The sequence below is a fragment of the Haemorhous mexicanus genome, chromosome 7 (assembly GCF_027477595.1).
Source record: "Haemorhous mexicanus isolate bHaeMex1 chromosome 7, bHaeMex1.pri, whole genome shotgun sequence".
NCBI lineage: Eukaryota > Metazoa > Chordata > Aves > Passeriformes > Fringillidae > Haemorhous > Haemorhous mexicanus.
This window is the reverse complement of record NC_082347.1, coordinates 32,677,603-32,702,183: the sequence shown is the minus strand read 5'-3', so window position 1 is coordinate 32,702,183 and position 24,581 is coordinate 32,677,603. Positions and strand designations below refer to the sequence as shown.

The following is a 24,581-nucleotide window of genomic DNA, read 5'->3' as shown; positions in this document are numbered from 1 at the left end:
TTTAATGTTCTTGGGTGATAGCTTGCATGCAATTCCTCACAGTAAACACTGCTTCTCTGTATTGCTCTCTCTTGGGTTAAGCAGCCTAATGACAATAATTATTTCCTATCATATTAATGATCCATTTTGAAGCTCATCTTTCCAAGGGCTCCTACTTCCCAAAACTCGTTTTAATGTTTATTATGCCTGTTACAAACATCTACTTTATTTCCATGCTTTGGCTTGTAAAATCTCAGGTCCTTGGAATAACACTGTGAAAGAGTAAGATTTAAGTGAAAATGAAGAGTCTGATGTGGTTTGTAGACTCTTGGGAATAAAAAGAACCTGAAGAAGTAAATTATGAATGCCCTTGGCCTTACAGTGGACGCTCCTCCAGGTGGATACAGTGTTTACTTTCACATTAGTGCAGCACTAAATAGATTGTAGATGCTTCTGGAGACAAATTTTAGTCAGAAAAATACTAAAATCTTGGTCAAGACTTATTTAAAATGCTAAACCAAAATTATTCTATGACATGGGGACGGAGTTCATCAAACTGTCACCAGACTCAGAGGACTGAATTTTGACTTTCTTGTAAACAGAAACAAAAGGCTGATTTGTGGAAGGACAAGGAAAATAAACATTTGTGCAGTCCTCAAAGACATTTCATAGAGTTGATACAGCTACAAAAACAAAACACTGCAGCTTCACAGGCTCTGACACACCGTATGTTGGCAGGGCGTGACACAGATATCTTCAAATAACATTGCATTAAGAAAACCTTTGTTTTATTAATAATTTAAAAAGGGCAATTTCTTTGAGCTATTTCCTCGCTCCGTACTTAGCACTAAAACCACCCCAGTCCCGCATGTCACCTGTGATGCCGTGGTGCTGCAGAGCAGGATGCAGCCCAGGATGGGCAAGCACAGACCCCCTGGGCTCAGAACAACTGCCTGGCAGTGCCCTGCCTTTTACCAAGGGCCTGTCCTCTTTCCTCTCCAGCACCTGTGACAGAGACAAAAGCTGTTCAACACAAGATCAGGTTATTTTCTTCCAGAGCTCTCAGGATAAGCACAAGCAAGAAGTCCTCTCCAGAATAAATTCTTGAGAAGCAACGTGCAAAATCAAAGCATCTTCTCTACAAGCAAGAGATGTAAGTGCATTAAAAAAAAGGCTGCTATATGAAATCCATCTATTTAAAATACTGTTTATTTGTGATTTAACATTAATTAGCATTACATCTATGAGCAATTTCAGATAACATTTATATATTTTCCACAGGACACAAGAGTTGGCTGGCTCATTCTTTATGCCAAAGCAAGTAAATAGAGGCATTAGCAAAAGGTGCAAATAGTTCACGGTTGCATTTTAAAAAATATTTATGCACATTGCATTCATTTAGATATATTTTTAAAAAAGTTATGAAAAGCGTAGTTCACAGGTTACTGTTTCTACATATGTTGTAATACAACACAAATAATGTAGAACATAAAAAACAAAGTAAGCAACTGAAAGTTTCCACTATGATTAAAAACACTGATTCCAGTATTTAGTGACAGCTAGAAAATTGTTTCCAGGATCCATTCCAACATTGCATTATCACACTTACACGGTCAAAGCTAACCAGCCCCCAAACATGCTATAATCAACATTTTTGCATGCCAAACCACTCTCCAGCCATATTTAACAATTATATATTGTATAATATTTCAACCGGTAATTTGGGAATCACATGGATCTTAAAAGATGTACTTCCTATTGCAATGACTGATTTACAGACATTTGACACAGCGAAGAAACCCCTATGTTAATCTCTAGGTTTAGTTTGTATTTACAATACAGTAAAAGTACTAAAATGACAACACAAGTAAAAATGAGTAAGTGGCAGTACCACCCTTACCCATGGCACTAGGCTCTGATTTGCTCTGGGTTCATCCAAAGGACAACACAGATTCACGAGACCCTTTTACAATTTGAACGTAACTGAAGAAAAAACCCAAAGTGTTGCACTCTGCATGAATCCATACAAATTATTTAAACATCTAATATGGAAATGTCACTCTGCTGATTTAATAAAAATATCCCGCAATCCGTATCATATATTTAAAAAAAATAATCACCGAACTTTTACTTTCTTTGTCTCCTCCTATTTCCCTACTATTTCACTTTCCCTTTTAACATTTTTGTTTCCTTCATTTGGTTATGTTAAGAGATTATTTTTCTTCATTCATTAGCAATACCATGAGAGAGAAAAAGAACAACCCACAAATAATTTTTAAACATGAATCCAGTTCAATTTTATATGCTTTTATCCTTTAATTTTGAAGTCCCTGGATTCCTGAATTATATTTAAGTATACTCTAAACCAAGCATTCTTAAATACACTCTAACTATTAAATGCTTGGTTCACATGCTTATAATACCTTTATACTGAATGGTATACAAACATTTGAACATATAAAATCTTCTTTTTGTTTTGTCAGTTAAACTAAATTATCAATGTTAAGTGTATAAAATCCCCCCTCTTGAAAAATAAGGGTTTCCCCCGCCCCAACTGATAGAATAAAAAAGAAGTCTTCAAAAATTATATTTCACTAAAATGAAATATTTGGCAAAAAAGTTATTGAATAATGGAATTCTTTAGACATTTTGTATAATTCCAAATAAACTTTCTCTTACACAGTTTTTCCCCTAGTATTATGTGCCAGTGTATATTATTTCTATATGAGCTAATCTTAAAAAAGATGTAAAGGTGTGCTGTTAATATGTACCCACTCAAATAGGGGTACAGAAACATAAAATATATGGTCAAAAACCACAATACAAAATGTATGATCTGGTTTCCAAATGAGACAGCAGTTTTAAAAAGTCATATGATCACTCAACAGTAACTTTAATAAAGACTTTAACTGTACTGAAAATTTTCAGGTCTGCAAAATACTCCGAGCAGAACTTGCTGCTGCATACTGTGATGGTATTTGACCTTGCTATGATGGTAATTGAGCACCTGCCAGTGTAGTTCTACATGAAACTAATCAATGTTTCCAACCCTCATAGCAATTTTGGACACAGCTAAGTGAGAGATGAATTAATTTGCAATTAACATGAAAGGTTTTCTTGTTTGTCTCTTTGTTTGGTTTCTTTAAAGCAAAACCTCTTCCAGTTTCTACTTGTTTAGGTTAAAAGTCCAGTTACTGCACACCCCTAACACTACGCTGTTAATGGTCAACTTAAAGGTTTAAAATGTGCAATGTCTCCTTACAACAGAACTGCACTTACGCTTCTACCTTCTCCTTCTTTTTACTCTTTTTCAGGAAGGATGGGGTGCGGAATTTCTTCTTTTTCTTTGAAGGGGATTTGGAAGGTGACCCTTCAGGGGACAGAGCCTCTTCTATCTTTTCAGAGCCTTTAATGGTAATCTCCACGCTCTCCACAGTACTCAACTGACTGACCCTCCTGGTGAGATCTTCTTCCACGTCGTGTGCATCTTCCTTCCCATTCACCACCACAACTGGCATCTCCACGGATATTAGGTTGGCATTCTGGGTGTAGAAATCCTCATGATTTTCTGAAAGAGCAAATGATTTTGCAATTATTTATGTACACTTTCATGCAAAAAACCCCAGTGTTGAGACAAAGCCAGCGAATCTGGACTGTGATCCAAAGAATGAAACCCGAAGTGCTTAGATGTGTTTTTTTCCCCTTTATCCACAGCCTTAGTTGCTGTAAGGAGACAACACAGTCAAAATGTCATTAAGGGAAAATGGGATGAAAAATTTAACCTTATCTCTGCCAAGTGCATGCACAGCTCAAGCTGTATAGAGTATGTACAAATATAGTCTACACAGCATATATAGCCTCAAGCACAGTGAGAATTACATTTTACTGAAAGAGGCTGATTTATGAAAACACAGCCAATCCATACAGAAGGCATTAGAGAACTTGCCTTTTAAAATGCCTACTTAGACTTCTGGAAAAGTCTTAGGCAAAAGAACTATTCTTAACATTTTCAGTAAAATCAAATATAATATCTACTTGCTCCACCTGGTTAATATCTAAGTTTCAGCATGCCCTAAGTTGTTTTCTGTTTGTCAGACTGTTGTATTGGGAAAAAATAGTTTTTTGGACAGAGTACCACCCAAACTTTGCAAAAGAGGGCTCCTTGTGACTCAGCTGACTTCATGCAAGTGTAAAAGTGCACAGAAGAGTTGAGGACTTGGCTTATTGGAGCCCTTGGCATCAAACAGAAATTGCATGGAATACCTTCTAATCTTTCTGGGACATTTTGCGGGGATTGAGTTTGTGACTGAATTTGTGACACAGATGAACCGTCATCTGAGAATAATTCCTGTTCAGCATCTGCAGGACAAGATGTGAGTTAGTAGCCAAGCAAAAGTGAAAATCAAGCAAGAGTGTCAGTGTTGATGCTACAAGATTTACAGGTCTGCTACAGCTTTGTGTTGCTCATGCTGACAACAGCACAAAGTTACAATACACAGTTGAAACTCTAAAGAATTACAGATTTGTTCTATCTGATAAAAATTGGTATATATTAGTTCTTTATTAGAAAGCATTAAAAAAGGTGGCAGGACTGTATTCCAAGCCCCATGGTTTTATTTTGTCACAGTCTGCTGGTACAGTAAACTATTACACTATATCCTGAGTGTGACAAATGGCAAAGTTGTTTTATTACACGGTATTAGTGAAGAAGAATTCACAGTAAGTGTTATTGTTAAAAATTAAAATCAACCCTGAATTAGTAATTCTCTACAGAATAGAAGTATTGGAAGAAGATATGAAAAGTGAAAGTAGATGAGACTTGCACACTGAGAGAACAGAAGCAAAATTAGAGAAGCCAGGGCCAAACATCTCAGTAAACTTTTGCTCAGCTGGGCACAGACTTGGATACTCGATCTCACTTTTGTATCAGCTCTGAGGAGGAGCTGGATTAACATGATCTTTGTGGACTCTTCCACCTTAAGTTATTCTATGATTCTGACATAAAAATTCATTATGGTTGTTAATTGTGTTTTAGTCAACCCCATTTCTCTGCAAACTTTAATTGCTTTAATTTCAGCACTAACTAAAATAAAAAACAAACCACATTTAACAAAAGAATTCTACCACCTCAAGGAATGATTCGTTCTAAACTAGTTGCCAGCAGTATATGCTAATAATTAACATGTACACATTTTTTACAGTAGATATTTTCAAGCTTATTATTAAAATGTAAACCCCAGCAATTCAAACCACACTGCTGACCTTCCAACCCCTGCTGCTTGCGCTCAATGGTTTTCTTGTACTCTTCCAGTTCCTTTTCAGTGAGGTGGCTGAACGGGTTGGGTGGTGCTGGCGGTGCGTGCTCATCATCAAACTGCACTGGCTGGGAAAGAGAAAGCCACAGATTTTAACAGTTAAAAAATATGAAGCAACAAGCAAAAGCTCAGGTTTTTTTTCTTTTTTTGGCCAAAGTTTGATGCTAAAGTTTTGGCAGGGAATACAAAATTAAAACACAGATGTACTAACTGTTGGATAGCTGGAAACTCTTAGAATTCCAATCCACCACAGTATGTTGGATAACCATATTAGGGATATCTATAGTGTTTGGAATATATTATATTCAAGAAAAGATTAATATGGGCAGGTAAGAAACTGGAAACCCTCTCTCCCAACAAGAAGCCTGTTTCTAATGAAAGCTGCCTTTCACATTGTCACATCCCACCTTTTTAACTCAGCTACTTCTTGGACTCAGTTGTTAAGCATCACTTCCACAGACTAATGAAGGCTATTTTTGGCCCCATGCATTCCAAAGTTCTTCTTCTCTCACTTAAATGAGCTTAGACAAGGATCCTACTTCATTAACATTAATGGTGGCAAACTTAACATGCACATCTCAATTTGAAACTAACTTTTTAAACCTGTAAAATGAAACACGAATAAGACGCATCACACCTCTAAAACTGGCATTAAAATAATCAGTTCTAACAAAACATTTAGAATGAAAATGGCCCAAGCTGACATTTGAAAGACAGGCAGCCAAAAAACCTGAACATCTGTTAATTAGTTGATTATGTTGTACTCACTGAACTTGGCTTTTTATCCACAACAATCCCTGCGAGCAGCTGAGACTGTGGTCCTGCTGTCTTTAGGTCATATCGGTTTTGCTCCCTTATCTATAGAGAGAAAATAAACCAGGTTAGAAAAAAACATTTCTCTTTAACAAACCCTGTGCCCATCAGCTTTGCAAAGCTACTAACACAGGCAGCAGTGAATGGCTGGAGAGTCAAGCTGTGTGCTGCTGCACCTAAACATTAAGAACTCTTTTTCCACCTCCGAATACACAGCATATGATGTTTGGCTCTTTCAGTGCTTACAAACATTTACCCCAGTCCCAGTTCTTGCACTTCATGTAAGCCAATATTTAGAAATAAGCTCTCAGGAATAGCCCCTGAACTGTCCTCACCCCCTCATAAAGGATGCATGTTCAGCTATTGGAGGAAACTCTGTGGTCACAAAGGTTGCTAAAGTTTTTCCTTCAGTGAATAGTTTATTGTTTTCCCTAAACTAACAGCCCTAACTTCTAATTGTCAGAGCTTAAGAGATTGACAGATCAGATATAAATACCAATACAGATCATATTAAAAAAATCCTACAGCAGAAAATTAGGAATAAACTCTGTGAGCCAGTGACATGCATGAATTTAAAAATCATTGCCTGGGACGTGTATTATTAATCTCTGGATGATTAGGGGGTGCCTTTCCAGTTTTGAGGAAGGGAGTTGCTCCTTCTAACTCCACTTCAGTCCCCAAGGACACTGATATAGTGCTTTCCAAAAAAGAAAAAATATGCAATCCAATGAAAAGTGTCCTGAATATCTGTTAATATAGTTATGCTGAGGGTGGAGTATTTGGTCAGTCTGATAATCAGTGTCTTTCATGCTGGGAGGGAAAAGCAGAGAGATATTTTTGTTTACAGAGAGATCCAACAATAAACTCTCATTTTCTTTTTTTTTTTTTTTTTACTGCCATTAGAAATTCCAGCTTAACAAGCACTAGGCAAATTAAAACAGAACAGAACAAGATTAGAGTCTGAGATTGAATCATACTGCAGATGATGCACAGCAATTCTATTGGTGTTGACACTTAATTATCTACTAAATAAAATGCTAAATACCAGGGACTACCATTCCCAATCTATAATTTCCAGAGTTAACACCCATCTTTCATCAGACTATTGCACTCACAATTTAAATATATAAATATTACATACGTATCTACAGATTTTATGTATATCACACATTTAAATACATGTTTTTGGTGCCAAAAATCACATATAGTGTAAGAACCTTCTTAATAAAATCAAAACATTTGAAAACATTATTTTACTGCTCTGCTGAATCATTACTTGAACACATAATTTTATTTGGAAATGTTACAATTTTCAGTTCATTTTACCTTATTTCTCTTTTCCAACACTTCACTTGGGTTTGTGTTTAGAGGAACAAATTGGTTTGGATCTTCAATTTTGATTGGCGTTCCTCCACTAGTCTTGGAGGAGTCATCAGCTTTCATCCACTTAAAGAGGAAAAAAAAAAAAAAGACAGAAGCTAAAATACCCAGTATGATGGAAAGGAACTGTTCTCTGTGTTGTCTTACTGTTAAAGAAGAGATATCAAGAAAGGACTTTCTGACTTTATTTTCAATTCCACATGGCACCTAAAAAAAAAAATCCCAATTCCTTTACAGGTTTGTGTGTTTGCCCAAGACGATTTAAGTTGCCTTGAATATGACATATATTCCTTAAAAATGCAGTGTTAGCTGCGTACTAATGATACTGTATTTAGAAAGGATCAAACTTTCTAGTAACTGGCATGTCGATAAAGAGCCCTTGTTCATGCAACCAGCTTCCACCTCTGCTGACCACACACTGACTGCTGGTTTTTTCCCTCCTCAGGCAGGGTTCTGAGGGTGTTTTTCCCAAACTCAAGTTTAGAAACCTGCCAGCCTGCCAGCAGGAGGAGCTGATGCTTTTACAGTTGTACTGGGAGTAGCTGAAGAGCAAAAACACGCTCTGTAGTCCCACGAGGGCCACCTCTCTGCAGGCAGGAAACTAAGTGTAAGCATCTTGCTGAGCTGCAGGAGGGGGAAAATCTTCATCATCATTAAAAGCCTGTAGCACGAACAGACCTTTCAAAAGCTGTTTTCAGTAGGCTCACAAATAGAGAGAGGACAGCAAGAGATGAATTAGAGCTTGTGTCTCCCTCATGTAAAAGAACAACCCACGGTTGACTTAAAGCCTTACTATATTTGGTGGATAACTAATAGCACAAGAAGAAGTGGTAGAAAAAGTTTTCTACTTCAGGAATAAGAAGAGATGGTTAGAACTGTGAACTAATTGTTAAATTTTATCATGAAGTGTTACTCTTACAGTCAACCCCTCTCTCCTCTAAGAGAGGAGACCCTTAGTACCAATGTCATTAAGGCTCTGAAAAGCCTATTATAATTTGCTCGATAAACTTATTTGCTAATCCTATTCAAGATTTCCTCATATAGACTGCGCATAACTTACTTTCAAGTAGGGCAAAACCAAAGTGACTGTCCAACACATCAACCTACCGTGATCTTAGTCCTGGGACTGGCTTCCCCGTTCCAGGACTCCTCAGGCACATTAACTTTCAAGTATGTGTTTGGAGAGTTCAGCCATCTTGTCTTCTCTCTCTGTTGCCTCTGTGCAAGGAATTTCAGGGGGGAAAGTGGGACTGTATCATCTTCAAAGGAAAAGGCAGTCACAGTGGCTGGGATCTCAACATCACTCTTATGTCTAGGTTTTTCCCTGACTAATGGTTGCCTATAGGCATAGCCAGTTCTGTATCCCTGTGGAGGAGGAAAGGAAGAAAACAATATTTAAAAAATTAAATCAAAGATTTTTACTATTAAGTTACTATACATTTGTAAGAATGGTGGGACAAAATTGAAGCTCAAAGCATTATAAATTCTTTTTAAGACAGAATACTGCTGTCAGAAATAGTATAACTAAAAAATTATTTGTTTTACAAAAGCTAATCCTACACTCAGAACCTTACAGGACTACATAGATACCACCAGCAACAGACTCGCACCAGGTTGTCCAGCATCCTCATGAGTGCTTCAAATTCTTGCTCCCCAACTTTCCATTTTTGTTGTGAAGCCATATTAACTCCACCTCCTCCCATTGCTGCCACGGCGTGTGTGGAAGGCTTGAACTTCTGCAGATCCAGTAGTAGGAGATTGTCTACCCCACCTGCTCCAGCCAATGCATGAACCTGGAGACATCAAGAAGTGCATTTCATTTGTGAAAAAGCTTTTGTATTCTCTGCTTTTCTGAATTTGCAGCAGGAGGTTGCTTAAATACATGCTGTAGTTACTTCTCAAGGTAGTTTTCTACTGTCCAAAAACTGCATTAAAATACATAGCACGTGACTGCTACAGAAAGCAGTCATCTGCTTTATATCATCTGCTATTAATTGCACTTCAAAAGGAGTAGATTGAAATACCTGCTTTCAGAGTACCTTAAAAACATCTTTCAGCATCACAAGATTAAAAATCTTTCATTTTCTCACTGTTGCAAAATGAAAGTGTCTGAACTCAAAATGAATGGTGGGGCAAGGAAGGAAAGGAATGGGACCCTGCCATTTGCACATTCAAATGCTTCTTTGGGAGGACAGGATCACTGGGGAACAAGAACAAAGTGATGAAGTATCTGGGGATGGGCCCAAAACTTAAGAAAGGTGAGAACACTTTCAGTGGTCTCTCTTCACATGTTACAGGTAACATCGTGATACCTAACCAGGTAGCTAAAGTTAGACAGAATGGAAACACTGAATTTGTGATTCAAGTTATTTTTAAATATGCCACCCACTACCATTGCTCTGAAGACCCTCTTGTAATTTGCTTTCCCAAATCTGAGATCACAGAGAGAAGCTTCTTTTCTTGTCACAACACTCAGCCTCAGTAAAGGAGCTGGCTCTCGAGAGATCTTAAGTCACACTTCCCCATGCAGTGAGTACCAGCAAATCTATCACCTGACAGATTCCCTGCATGAGGCTCACTCTGCACAGCATGGAACAAAACCTTCTGTACCCTTTGGAGTGTAACACCACTGAGACTGTGTCAGTGTTCCTAGAGTGAGTATTTGTGCCATTCCCTCAGTGATTCCCTGATCACTCCAGTCTCTCTCTGACCAGGTACACAGGATTGCTGCATTCCACAACTCCAAAACTGTGTGATGTAAGAGGAATTCCCATCTGGGGTACAATCAGCAACTCTGCAGCATAAGTGTTTGAAATGAAACACAGATAAATTCTCTCTCACCTGCGTTTCACAGGCCAGTTGCACATTGAAAATATAGTGGAATGCTTCTTCCAGTGTCTCTCCTAGTGTTACCACACCATGGTTTCTCAAAACTAATACCTAGTAAATGAAGACACTAATGTTAAATGGTAGAAACTGGAGCAGGACATGAAAATTGTTTAGGAAGAGCATAAATGAGGTTGAATACCTTGCAACTGGGTCCAAGAACTTTTTGAAGCTGAATTCTCTCTTCTTGTTCATCAAGAGATCCCTGGTAGTTGTAATAAGCAACATCTCCCAGAATCAGAGCCTCTTGTGATATGGGAAGGATGCCACACTTCATAGAAGAAACCTATTTCATGAAAATGAAATGCTGGTATTTAGGGAAAAATGGAACTCTTAAAACTCACATCTCAACCACCCAAGCCTTAGCAGGGTGTACTTTGTTAGAAAAGAGACAAACTCCATAGGGAGAGCTTAGGAACAACTCTCCTCTGTCTTATTTGCAATAGGGTGACAGAGGTGCTGCTACCCAATCTAGGCACATATTTATTGGAGGAAATTTTTGTGAATTTTATTCATGTTTAATTCTCATCTTACTTAATGTTTTAGCCTTCTTTCTCACATTTATGACTTCAAAAAGCTAGTATAAAAGAAATTATTCATTCCTTTATATTTTGTCTGTAGCCAAGGAATGTATGTGTATATATATATACACACACACACATATATACACACACACACATATATATATATATTTGCATTTCTAGATAAAATAATAAGAATTTAGTTATTTTAAACCAATTCTTTCAGGCCTGCTTACATTTTTATCATTATTATCCAGACCATTTAAAATTTATGTTAACTATAACATTTAAATACTGAGGTAAATCTAAACTAAGTGTAACAACTAATCAAACCACTTAAAAATGGAGCTGCATAATGCAAATGAAGATGATTTTTACAGCACATTTTTTATCTAGGATGCTGTAAATGAAGCCTGTGTAAACTATTTGCTTTACAACGCCCTCAATCTCAGTATAATAATCTCTGAGCATCAGTTTATTCTGAAGCCAATCCACTGTGGTGGCTCAGCCCTCTCTCACACTTTTATTTAGCAGTGCAGAAAAATGAAACTGCTGTGAGGAAAAATATGCCCTAAGTTCATAAAGCAAAGGTGTTTTCTTTCAGTCAGTGCCAAAGGAAGACTTACAGCAGCTGTGGCAGGGGTGTGGATGTGTATGACACATCTGACGTCGGGGCGGGTGGAGTAGATGGCCACGTGTGGACTGAAGCCCACACTGTCAATACTGAGAGCTGTGCTTCCCTGGTCCACTACATCTCCTAGGATGTTCACCTTGACCTGGAAAAGACAAACAGACAAATCATACTCAGAAAGGTTGTGACAACTTCAGTTATCTAGAAAATTGCCTTCCCTTCTTATTTAGCACCACATTTCCCCACACACACTCAAGGCTCAGAGCACAAAAACGTAGGAGAGCAGCCATGAATGTGTGTGCCAATAATCCACCCTGCTGTACCTGCCCTTGACAGCTGTTGGAAGCTCAGTCATGGAAGAAGTAAGGATAAGACCCTGATGCAACATATATTCTCCTACAGTCTAGCTGACCTTTCCTTGTTTCTGATTTTCAAAAATTAACATTTTCATTAACATTTCCTACATTTTAAATACGAAGAAAACTCAGAGCCTGAGAAATTTCAAGTAAGAATATTCAATGCATAAGGAGTTTTCAGATTCATTGGAACATTAAGATAGTAATTCCTGGATCAACAAAAAACTACAGCAGGGTCATTTGTCATGGTATTTTGGCTCTGTGTTTGCTGTGTAATAGTATCAATCTCATTTTGGTCCCCCTTTCACCTTGAGGCAGTTTCTTTACAGAAATGCACTGAAGTGAAGAGCATATGGCAGGTTCTACAAAAAAAGATGTGTGATTTAGCAGCTACCACTGCCTAAATACCAGCCTGCAACTTCACCCAGCTCATTTACTGGGCCTGGGGAAGATTATTTGACTTTATCAGCTCACTTCCAAAGGTAAGAGGTGATTCTGATAACACTACTCCTGCAGAGTAGTTTCACATGTATTGCCACACTCTCAGGTTATAAAAGGCTACACTGAGGTTACTGCTGAGTTTCATCAGACAGGAACACAAAACTTTGCTGGTCCACAAGGAAGCTAGAGACAAAGAAACAGAAAGTAAAACTAAACCCAAGAAGAAATACTGGCAACAAAGGCTGCTACTATCTAGGCAGTTAATCAGCTTTTCATCTGGTGGGTAAATATTCAAAAACCCTAAATGACAGCATAATTACAGAAGTCCATTTAAGCAGCCACAAAAGTATTTTAGAAAACAGGATGAGCCTTGTTGGTTATTACAGTAGGTGAATCACATACCAAATTAGAAGCTGAAGCTTCAGAAAAGGACAGCCCTCTTGGAATAATTAGAATGTGGTCATGTTCTTTGCTTACTCTTACCTACAAAGGAGACAGGAAATGGATTACTGATCCAATTTACATTCATCAGAGGGAAAAATAATTTGAATGAATAGGTAAGATTCTAAGTACGTGTTTTTTTTCTCTGAAATACTTACTGTGATATAGGTATTTGGCAAATGTGCCCACCCAAACAAGTCAGCCAATCTGTATAAACTGGCTAACTTGCAACGAGTGAGTTTTTCTCCCTTAACAAACGAGGAGGTATCTACCCCAGGTAGGTCATTGATGGGTGTAATCATTCCATGGCCTGAAAAACAGACAAAAACAGATGATGGCCAGCTGGACAGTTAAATATATTTCCAACTATGCCATGACCTTCCAGATGCAGTGTATTTAAATGGTTAGCAAAGCAGTACCAGCGTTTATGAGACCGAATAAAGGTTTTCCTGAGCTGACTCCTGAATCAATATCCTATAAAGGACAGGAACTGGGCTCTAAGACATTTGTCACTAATGCAGTATTTTTATATGTTATTTTGAGGTTTGTTTTTGTTACAGGAGAAGACATTCCTTGTAGAATTCTGGCACCAGCAAAACTAATTTGATGAGATATCTCAGTCTTAGCACTTCAATTCAGCCCTAATGAAGAAATTAGGATTAGTGCAGGAGTCCTCTAACCCTTAGACAAAAGGTATCACCTCTTAACAGAGAAATCATAAATACCAATTTCTCTCTTTGACTTGTGACTACACAAACATACCCCTCTCCCCTTCATGAATGCATGACAGCTTTCTGACAGCTCACAACCTTTGTTCAGAGGGAAAGTTAAGATCAAAAGAGGTAAAAGTCATTTTGGTTTTCAAGAAAAGAAGTGTGCACTTTGAGATCTGTCCCCACTGTCCCTGGCAAACACAGCAGAGACAACAGAGGGACACAGAGTCTCAGTAACCAACCAGAGACATGAACACGAGGTTATTTGGGCTCTCTGTTCTCTTCCACTCATTTTGTTAAATAAACCCTGAAGTACCATTCTGGGCCCAAATCTCCAAAGATGATGAATGCTGACAGCTGCCACTGTACTTCAGGCTTGTAAGCTCCCATATGATGTCCACCCACAGAACTTAAACTGACTTGAATGTCTCAATGCTTCATGACTTGGAAAGAACTTGGGTGTTAACTGCAAGATCCCAGTGACATCTTTACAAGTAAAAGGCAGACTAGGAGCTGTTCTTAACTGTGGGAGCTGTTTATCTGATAATTCAGTTTGCCAGGGGATTCTCCCCACCTCAGAGTTCTTGGGGTTTTTTTTTAGCAACAATTTACAAGCAAGAGTAGAAAAATAAAGAAACTAAATGGTAATGTATTTCACATCTCAGTTTATATTCATGTTAAACTCCTAGTAGTAACAGGGAACAACATTTTGTTCCCTAGGTCAGTTCAACTTTTATTAACAAATTATAGAATAACTGAGTTTGAGGATTCCAACCACTTTGGATATCATTATACAAGTCAAAGAATTTGAGAGAATGAAGCCTAAAAAGGCAAGTTAAGGCCACCATCTGTACTAGTTCACAGCTGAAGCAAGCTCTGACAGAATTTTTATTCAAGGAAAGAGGAGATCCCAGCATTCCTAAGCCCTGGTAACAAATTTAAAAAAAAAAAAAAAAAGAGCAGTTTATGTATAATTCACTTACTGAGTGAAGATGAGGAAAAACCTGTAAAAGTGCTCGCTGTAATGTACTCAGCAATCTGCTGTAATGCAAGCAGTCCAGTGGGGTTATTGCCCTTCTTCATCTGTTCTTGAATAAGGCATTCCAGATCTTCTCTAAAAGCCTGTAGAAACATTTGAGAAACATCAAGGAAACCCGGCCTTGATAATCTTATTTCTATTATAGGTGGGGCTGGTAGCTTTGCCTCTTATTAATGTTACATGAAACTTACCCACAGACTTTGTTTTTAGCTGTTTTAACTTTGCTAGACTTAATCATCTGACCTAAACTTTGTATGCTAGGTACTGGCAATTTGTGGGGCAGAAAGGAGTTCGGTCACAGAGGATTTACTATTTCCTAGCACACAAGATAAAATGTATTTTTTTAAAATCATTGAACCCGTTTTTCTGAGTAATTAAAGTGTTGTCCATATTTTGGACGAGGTACTTCAAATTTGATCAGAATGTGTTGCTTTCTCTGCTGGATATTTTTTTAATAATGTAATCCCTCTGAAAACCCATTCGAATTTGATAAAGTTATAAACAACTGGAAAACTGGAGCTTATCCATGCTCAAGTAATATCACAGACATACAAAAATTAGAAGGAATGCTATCTCCTCTCTATTTTTCCTTCCCCAAAGGAAAAAACCCTTTCCTTCTTTTTCTGAAGAAAGTAACTGCAAGCCCAAGAGATAAACTCTTGCAGAATATATAATGAAAAACTTTTCATAGTATCAAATTTAATATACTATGCACTGTGGACAAAGCCTGTTCCTTTGAGATGATAAACAGATTATTCCCTATCTACAACCACCCCCTGTCCTAGGACCACTGCAGTCCTGGCATTCCTAGACTAAATAAATTCTGTTCCTTCAAACTTTCTAGCCCTCTCATTACTTCTTGGCAGCATCTTGCAGTTTTTCCCCAGACTTGCAGTACCCAAAGCTGCACACAACACAAGCTGAGGTGGATTGTGAACACTCCTGGTTCCTTCCAAAAAGACATTTGGTGTCTTTACCACGCAGCTGGCTCCTATTATAACCCCAGACTATTCCCTGTAAGTAATTGCTCCTTTCAGTTTGCCTTCCTTGGCAGAGCACTTGCTCTCAATTAAAGAAAGAAAACAGTTCTGTATGACAAATGTAATTTCTTCACTGAATTTTAATTCAGTCCTTCAAAACACCCACTCTGTTGGGCAAAATCCACCAATCCCTGGGGTCTGTTCACCAACAGGTTTTGATTAGTAAGAGAGAGTGCTACTGAACCCCACAAAGACATCCTCAAGACTGCTTGATACAGCCTCCTCAGCTGGACAGTTGAGGACTCCTAATTCCCAACTTGTAATATATTTATATATGTGTGGCATTACACTGCCCACAAGTGATCAAGCAAAACTCATACAAGTAGTCATACTGGAGAGAGATGCTTTCAAAGAGATGACAAACATGCTGCTCTGGCACAAAGCAGATATTTTTCAAGAAGAAAGGTAATTTCAGATGTAGCATTTGACAAGAAAATGCTGACAAAGGAAAAACTGTATTGCCAGATGAATGAAAAATGATGTTACTTAGCTGTTATTTAGCTGTATGCTCAGCATTGCTCAATCAAGAGAAAGTTTCAGGGATTTAGTAGGCTCTTTGGGTACATGTGCATTGTTTGTTTGTTTGTTTGGAACCATGACAACTTTAGACATGAGACACTAAGAGCAGTGACTTTCTGCAGTGGGGCACAAATCCCAAAGTGAGCAGCACAGCACTTCTTGGCTGCCCACAATCCTGCCAGCACAGCTGGACTCGACACCTGCCTGTGCCTGCACACAGCAAGGATGTAGCCTGGCTAACCCACCCCTCACAGCTGGGAATCATTTCCTGTTTGCACAAGCATCCTTCTGTCTTCAGGGACCTCACCTGCCCAGCCAAGCACCTGTGTCCCCCCTTGTTTGTGCTGAAGCAGCACTTCAAGCATCGGACTGAAGGTCTGATAGGAAATATCCCATGGTGTGAGGACTGGGCCCCTGACAGCTACTGGGAAGGAGGCACAGTGACATTTCAGACAAGGTGCACAACCAGGAGGATGCTGAGTAGGGCTTTTATTTTAGACACCCAAGAGAGTAGCCTGACCTTGGTAGAATGCAGGCTGCTGCTCTGCTTTTATCTCACCCACCTTCTGAGTGCCACTCTACCAGCTTGCTCTGATACATGAATATCCCCACCACTCACCAGTAAAAATGAACAGGGCAGCTCAGCCTGTTCCTAAAACTGTTTCCAGAATTCTACTCTTTCCAAAACTGTAGTCAGCCTTTTTACACCAGCTTACACAGCCTTACATGGCACTGCATAGCCTGCAGAACAGACACAGTTTTTCTTGATGGAGTCATTAGTAGGACGATTAGGTCAAGGTCTTTCTAATACAAAATTACTTCTCCAGAACTATTTGCAATCATCTTCCAAATATATATCATAGATTTGGGCAGTTTAGATGGAAAAATCTTTCAACTTAGATCTGCAAAAGTTCTCTGAAAGTCAAGAGTCAAGTTAACAAGCTCAGTTCTGACTCATTTACTTCCATTTTCTTTCAGAAGTACAGTCAAACTGTGAGCTGACAGTGTAAATTTGGGCTTTTAAGAATCAAAGCAACACTTGCATGTACCAGTTGACAACTAGTATTTTTCAGTCTATATATGCAGGAAGAACTAGAATAATCAAGTGGCTAGAATAACCCATTTTACACGGATACACACATACATAGTGCAGAATAATGATGTTGCTAAAAACTTGGTATTAGTCTCTTCATCTTTCTAGGTAGCTCTCTAAGGATGTTAAGAAGTACACAGGCTTATAACTACTTTGGCTGTCTATGCTGTTTCTTTGTTGTTCACTGATTTCTACATGTATCAAATCAAAAGAAGTAGAAATACAATAATAAGCAAATAATAATGGTATACAAGTCATTGACAAATACTCCACACCACTGCAAACCTGTAAGAGTGGAAAGCACGTGCTCACGTTAGGACTAATAACAGTAATGACTAAACAGTTTCACATCACTCTACAGGAAAGTAGCTAAAAACTATATGTGAGGTCCCTACCTTTCACAGCAGCACTGCTGTTAGACTAAAAACTGCCAAATGATACAAAAATCCATTCAACCCTTTTCACTTCTGCCCATTTTGATCAGAGTTTCTAATATCTTAAATCCATTTTTAAAAAGAGCATAATTCAACTTATCTAAACACACCCACACAGAGTCTCTAAGCCAAATCTCCACCACTGAAGAAAATTTGAAAACTTAACTGGTACTTTGTCCTCGAGAGTGAAGAGACGTTAATTTTGGTTCCTGTGCTGTAAACACGGCTGCCTGTGAGAGGAAGACCTTCACTGAAACAGCCAACCCGGCCCCTAAGAGGCTCTTTCAAGACTGAAGTTTAGATACAAACAGCCAGAGCCCTCGTTGGAAAAGGGTGGAGCTGGCCACAAAAAAACCGCCAGGGAGCGAAGGCTGGTGGGGAGAAGATAAGAGTCACAAAAAGTGTTTGTCAATGCTGTGAAAGAGAACAAGGGGGATGGGGCTTCTGTGTTAAGACAAAAAGAAGTAGCCTTGGTAATAAGTATGGGAATTAGCCGAAGTTATAATAATCTCTTCACTTGCACTGAAGGGTGAGGATCCTGGGCTGGATTTAGTTACTGGGTTACAGCAAGGCACTCCTCATACAGAGCTCAGCCTGTGCCAGTTTTTCCAGCTCCTCTAACCTGGTGCACACTGGCTTTCCTCCATGAGCTGCAGCAGAGTGTTCACTCCTATGATAAGCAGCCTAGAGATACCCCATGATTACAGCCAAACCTGAAGCACTGAACTCCTTTGCCAAGCCCATCCCCAGCAACCCAGCTCCCAGAGCCAGCCACTCATACAACTGCTGCTCTGCATGGGGGTCTGAGTCTCTCCCTCGTGTTCTCTCATGGAGTAAAGCCATACCATACATCCTGCTAAATGGAATGTAAATGAGATGTAATAAATGTAAATGGAATGTACAATGAAATGTAAAATGCTAGACAAAAATCAAATTTCAGCTTGTCAGGGGTCTCGCACATTTCTGAGCATAATTAACTGGGTTTTTCAGTAAATGCAAGACTGGGAAGGGTGGGAGCACACATGGTGAGGATGCACTAGGAGGGCTGGCAGAGCTCTTGCAGGCTGTTCTGGATGCACATGCTCCTGCAGCCAAGGAGAAAAGTCACCAATCATGGCTTTCCAAGGTTTTCCAGGTATTGTTCAACATGTATCTGGTGGCATTTATATCTAATGAGAAAAAAACACTGTTCAAACTAAGTGGAAAGGAGCAATATGGAAATAGAGTGGAGTGAAGGGAGCCCAGTTTTATGGCGAGAACGAAGGGAAATTCTCACAACGTGCACTTGTGGTGGAGGACTTGGGTGTGAATTTACAGCGCTCCACCACAGCTACAGAAATGAATGATAGCTGGGCAGAGGGATTTCTTGGTTCCCCACAGAGATCTAGTGCATGGCCTTGATTTGAGACAATGTTACACTGACCACAAACTCCCTCTCACTTAAAATGTTGTCACAGCGTGCAGGGGATCTTTAAGGGACATTTTGTAGTATGTCTTCAATGACATATCAAGTTGAGCTCTTGCCTCTAAATGAACAAAAGGCTGCACAGGTTGTATGATGAAAGCATGCAACTAAATAAGCTATTGCAGTGGGAGGAGAGTCATGACTTCCCAGCAGGATATTGGGAAGATGTCAGAGAAGACAAAAGCCTGAGCAGGGAGCTGCAGGGTGAGAGGACTGCCCAGTGAGGAGGTCCTCAGGTGATGCAAAAGGTTTTGAGTCCTTTGTGGCCAGAGGGTGAGGCTTCTGAAGGATGTGAAAGGCTTTTGAACTTCTGAGAAAAGAGCAGTAAAAGCCAAAACATATGAGGAACTGAAAGGACTTTGATATTTTTAAGAAAATAAACTGCCCCAAAAGGGAGTGGTATTGCAAAAATACTGGATGTTCACTTGATACAAACTAAAGTAAGCTAAACAACTGCAAAAGCTGGGGGAAAAAAATAAATTAAATCATCCTTCATCTCTGTCCTGATGGTTTGAAAATAACATATCCATGAAAAAAATTCAAGTGTGGGTGGGATTGCTTGTTTTTGAGAAGAAAAATCTGCCTGCATGTTGCATGCTAAGGCAGACCTCTGAATAGAAGAGTTGCTAAGCTGTACCCATGTTTTTTTGGGCAAGACCGGCTAGTGTGGGAGGCAGGGGGGTGTGCATGTGCAAGGCAGGAAGGGAGGCACAGCAAAGAAGTACATTTTTAACCTCAGTACAACCCCCCAAAATTCTTCAGTCTGGATAGTTTCACCTGAGCCTTCCTGCAATGGCAGTACCAAGGCAGAGTGGCCCTGAATTCCCTGCAGAGTCATGGTGGGTTGGTAGACACTCTCTAGATCCAGCATTAAATTAAAGTAAAGCCTGATGGGATCCTGCCAACACAGAGCTCAACTTTAGGAAAAAAAACCCTTGAGCTCCAAATAGCTGTGTTTTATATGTAAAAATAGCCAGTGCACATCCAATGGGTCTCAAGAAGCCACACAAAACGTCACTGGTAAATGAAAAACATAAACAGCACATTTAAATTTCAGTAACTGGGCATTTTTATGTTTACATGAAACAGCTGTTCAGCTCATTGCTTCAGACACAACTTCTTCTTACATTAGTAAAAATAATGAACATATATATATATATATATATATATATATATGAAAGCACATCTTTTGTACAAGAATGCATCCTCTCCCATTTCCACCCTCAGCTATAGCTTTCCTTCCAATACACCAATATAAAAGGATGGAAGGTTTTTCAGTGCAGCCTAAACCCTGATCCAAATCTCCTGTTGGGTTACACACAATGTCCTGCTAGCTGAAGCCAGTAGTTAGCTTTTCTGCTGGGTGGATAATAGTTTCACATGGTCTCACTGCACTGGAAGCAGTGTGACACTGGTGCCTGCCTGCAGAAACATCCAACACCTTCCCTGCTTCCCCATGGCTGTGGGGATCTCCTCCCCATCTGTATGTTCACTCAGCTCCTCAGTGCTGAACTGGCTGTTCAGTTTTCATAAACATCATAACTGCACAACCACTGCTCTTTTTTAAAAAAGTGTTTTAAGAGTTTCTGGTTGCTATGGTGACAGCATCAGAGAAATGCTAGAAGGAAATAAAGGCCAGAAGAACTCATATACCATAAGTGAAGTAAGGAGTTTGATGGTACAGCAAATATATTTTTGCTCTGTGAAAAACACAGTAACTCCGTGTAACAAGCAACATATGACTGTTTAGCATACAGACAAAACTGTTTTTAATTGCAGAGTTAAGTTGGAAAATATAAAAAAATCCCAAAACAACCAACCCATCTTTTCAGATTTTGGGTATATTATAGGGCAATTATCTTGAACCCAATAAGCAATAAAACTAGTCCACAGTATAAGTGTAGTACCTTTCTTTAAAAATAACAACATGCTACCTTAATCCTCTGAAACTGATGATGTTACTAAATAAACCTAAATGGCTTTATGCTAAGATTGGCCAGCAGTACTTCTGGATGCTATCAGGCTGCTCAGGCCCAGCTGATTTTAATTTCTTTCCACCTTTCTAACAGACACAGAAGAGCAAATGTGTTCAGTTCATCAGAGTCTCCAGGCTATCAGATGCTCAGGGGCTACAGGCTACATGCAGTATTAGGCAAACACATCTGAGAACTCACTGATAATGTCAGGACACTCTCCATGGGCAATGGTCAGAAAACAACTATGATTTGTTTAAGGTTTAATATGAACAGACTCCAAGACATTAGCAAACATCAGAGGTAATGGAAATAGCTTTTCAGTAGCTTTTAAATTATTTAATTTAGGAAAGGGAAATTGCACATCAGAGAGGAGTAGTCATACTGCACACTAGTATGGGCACCAAACAGTACCTCAGAGAGATGCAGCAGCTTGATGTCTGAAGATGTCTGGTCAGGCTTGTAGCCCTTACAACAACATGCACTGAGTAAAATATACTGTGGTTCCTGAAATATATTCTCTAATTTATTTTCTTGTTAAAGGATTTAGATTTTCCTACTTGAAAGAAATAATAAAAGAAGCTTGTTAATAAAACCAGATTAAATTAGTACCTAAACTTCCTACTATCACAGTGATTAACCCTTTAGTTTTGCACCTCTGCTCACAGAAAGTGCACGTTCAGAGCTCACCTCAATATATCACCACCACAACATGCTCTTGTACTTTTAAGACAGTTACTATCCTTGCTAGATACACTTCACATTTAATAATACTTGCCAGAAGAGGCAATTGACCATTTCTTTGATCTGAATGTATTTATCAAGGCTTGGTGAAGATAGACATTTATATATGTAAGACTGGGTGAAGATTCACCAGCAAAGCCAGCTCTTCCTTAAACTGCATCTCATAATTTCTCTTCTTCTAAACACCTTACAACTATATTTTCTCTGTCAAGTGGAATAATCCAGAAAAGCAACAAAGTTCCATGAAAATATCTAACACAATGTAATTCTGCAGCTATAGAACAAAAACACTATGGGCAATGCTCATCAATTCAATCCTGAACCTGTGTTACACAGACCGGTAACAGGAACAATACTTTCTGGCCATTGTGTGATGAATTTTAAATTCAAGAGAACAAGGTAAATGTTTTCAGTCCTGAGTCCCAGGGACAGTATGGCACTCAGCAGCTGGAGCCTGGAGCCTGGCACACTGCACCTTCCACCCCAAATAAATTCTGAAATTCGCTTGATGGACATTTGCTCACAGATACTGTATAAAAATGCTTTCATTTCCTTGCGTGAGAAATCACTACAGAGTTCCTCTAAATTTTCTGTATCAGGAAAAGGGAGGATAAAAGGAGATACTTGAGGGGAAGTGGGAGCTCAGACAACTCCTCTTCGTGCCTGATCCCACACTCAGCTCCCACGTTCCCATTTCTCTCTGAGCCAAGCAGGCAGCAGGCCCCTGGCTTATTTGGACAACTGTTCCCTTACGCAACAAAAACTTGCAACTTATTGGCAGGTCTGAACAGTCACTTTCCAAAAAGTGCTGGGCTCAGCAGCAGGACACTGACAGCAGCCCAGCAGCTCTCTGTCCCACAACCTTCTGTTAAAACAGCAACCTAACTCAGGGGTTCATACCCCTCTTCACACCCCTTCGTAAAATCTGCATTCCAATACCATCTACTAAAAAAAAAACCACTACAGAGGCTGCAGCAACAGGACTTCAATTACATCTGGCAGACTTGGCAAAAGATGCCACAAAATGTTAATAGTTACACTCATCAGATTCAGTACTGTCATCAAAAGGACCAAAAAAACACCATCACATACAAAACCAAATGATTTCTCCAACTTATTTTTATCTGTTAGGCTAAAGATTTAGTCTTTCTGTGAGTCCTGGCTACTCATAATGTGGGTATTTTAACAGGAATGGGTAGACTCTGATCACATTTTACAACTGAGTATTTAACATAAAATTATAATGATTAAAATATTATGCAGTACCTCCTTAGAGTATTTTCCTTTCAAAAGAGCCTGGCTGCAAACCCAAGCTTGCACAAATTGACTTGAAAAATAATAAATTCCTTAGTCAACAGGTTCACGTTATACTCAAAGCAACACACAGATGCAAGAGACACTCCAGGACAACACTTTAGCAAACAATCCTGTTATTCATGGATGACTACAATAGGGTGATTACTAACAGCTGTTTGCAATCTCTTTACATATGGAAAAGCTTAAAAAAAAATTACAGAAGCACCCCAATTTACAGAGGAACTGAAGACAGAAGGATCTGTAAAGCTGCTTAGCACCTTCCCAGTCCCATGATCCTCAATACTCACACTACACATGGATACCCCTAAAGGATCATTCCACAGGCCTTACTCACTCCCTATGGCTTCAAAATACTCAAGGCAAAAGCATTACTTTCCAATGTATTCATCAGGTTAAACTCAAAGAATACAGGTATTAAAATATAAATTAATACTACTATGAACATGGTTCAATAGATTGAATAGTTTCATATGTAGTCTACACAAGTATTGAACTTACACAACCAGCAGATGAGCACTAATGTGGCTAAGTTGGGGTATGATCACCCTCAAGGACATAAAAAGAACATAGTCTAGCTTTTAAATCTACTTAACCCAATTATAAATGTTAATTAAAGCATTCCTGATGCAAATGATAGGTTAATATTCAAACCCAGAAAGCAGAACACCATGTAATGCCCTAATTTGTTCCTATTTGACCAGTGACTCCTTCACTCTCTTCCCTGTCCCTAAGTTTTAATTAGGAACCCTGCAGCCAGCCACATCTTTCTGTAACAATGCAATGAACAACAAGAATATAAAAGTATCAGGAGAAAAAACCAACACTATAAAGGCTGCTTGTCCCCAGACAAAACATGACACCAACAAAATGCCGGATAATCTGTTCAGTGACTTTTCTTAGAAGAGAACGGTCCAGAGATATTCCATCTAGCTGTGACACAGATTTCTTTGTTTACAACAGCCTTTCCATTTTACTCCCCATTAGTGGCACTCACAGGGCTCTGCAGTATCTGGGTGACCCTCTTCCTCTGCTCCATCATATTGAAGTCCTGTCTGAGGTCAGGGGACATGTTCCTCTCCCGGATGTACTCCGGGTCATTCTCATTGATGCGATCGAAGTACCGCTCCTTGTGAGGCATCGTGGCGGAGGGAGGAGTGGTGATCACCTGGCTGGCATCAGCACTCATGCTTCAACACTGTGCAGGGAAGGCTTCCCCTGAAACAAAAGGAAAGCAGGGAAAAATGTTAGTTCAAAGGAGGGCATTGCACAGAACTTCCAAGTCTGGACACAACTAATGTCCCTTTGCAGATCATCTAAAATGAAAGGAGAACAAATGAGTAACTATCACAATCGGAAAATTTAGGAAAGATTCTAGAAAAATGGTTAAAAACCAGTAGTAAGTTCCCTGATAGTGCACAAACATCTTCATTTGAGGTAAAATAAAAACCAAACAGCATACAATTAGGAGTGACATTTGAAAT

The 24,581-nt window shown here is 39.1% G+C and overlaps 1 protein-coding gene across 3 annotated transcripts in view; it reads right to left on the bottom strand.

Annotated features, from left to right (window-relative positions):
• Positions 1 to 1,170: 1,170 nt before the first annotated feature.
• Positions 1,171 to 24,581, bottom strand: part of ADD3 (adducin 3) — a 90,642-nt gene continuing 67,231 nt past the window's right edge. For 2 of the 3 annotated variants that reach the window (XM_059851943.1, XM_059851944.1), the window contains 14 exons: positions 24,095 to 24,315; positions 14,460 to 14,598; positions 12,922 to 13,073; positions 12,725 to 12,805; positions 11,521 to 11,670; positions 10,516 to 10,659; positions 10,329 to 10,427; positions 9,098 to 9,280; positions 8,595 to 8,852; positions 7,434 to 7,553; positions 6,063 to 6,152; positions 5,242 to 5,362; positions 4,243 to 4,338; positions 1,171 to 3,547 (listed from right to left, as the gene is read on the bottom strand). In XM_059851943.1, coding sequence (XP_059707926.1) covers positions 3,255 to 3,547; positions 4,243 to 4,338; positions 5,242 to 5,362; positions 6,063 to 6,152; positions 7,434 to 7,553; positions 8,595 to 8,852; positions 9,098 to 9,280; positions 10,329 to 10,427; positions 10,516 to 10,659; positions 11,521 to 11,670; positions 12,725 to 12,805; positions 12,922 to 13,073; positions 14,460 to 14,598; positions 24,095 to 24,286 — 2,118 coding nt within the window. In that variant the 5' untranslated portion in view covers positions 24,287 to 24,315 and the 3' untranslated portion in view covers positions 1,171 to 3,254. The remainder of the gene's footprint in view (positions 3,548 to 4,242; positions 4,339 to 5,241; positions 5,363 to 6,062; positions 6,153 to 7,433; positions 7,554 to 8,594; positions 8,853 to 9,097; positions 9,281 to 10,328; positions 10,428 to 10,515; positions 10,660 to 11,520; positions 11,671 to 12,724; positions 12,806 to 12,921; positions 13,074 to 14,459; positions 14,599 to 24,094; positions 24,316 to 24,581) is intronic. The other variant, XM_059851945.1, reaches the window with a different exon arrangement.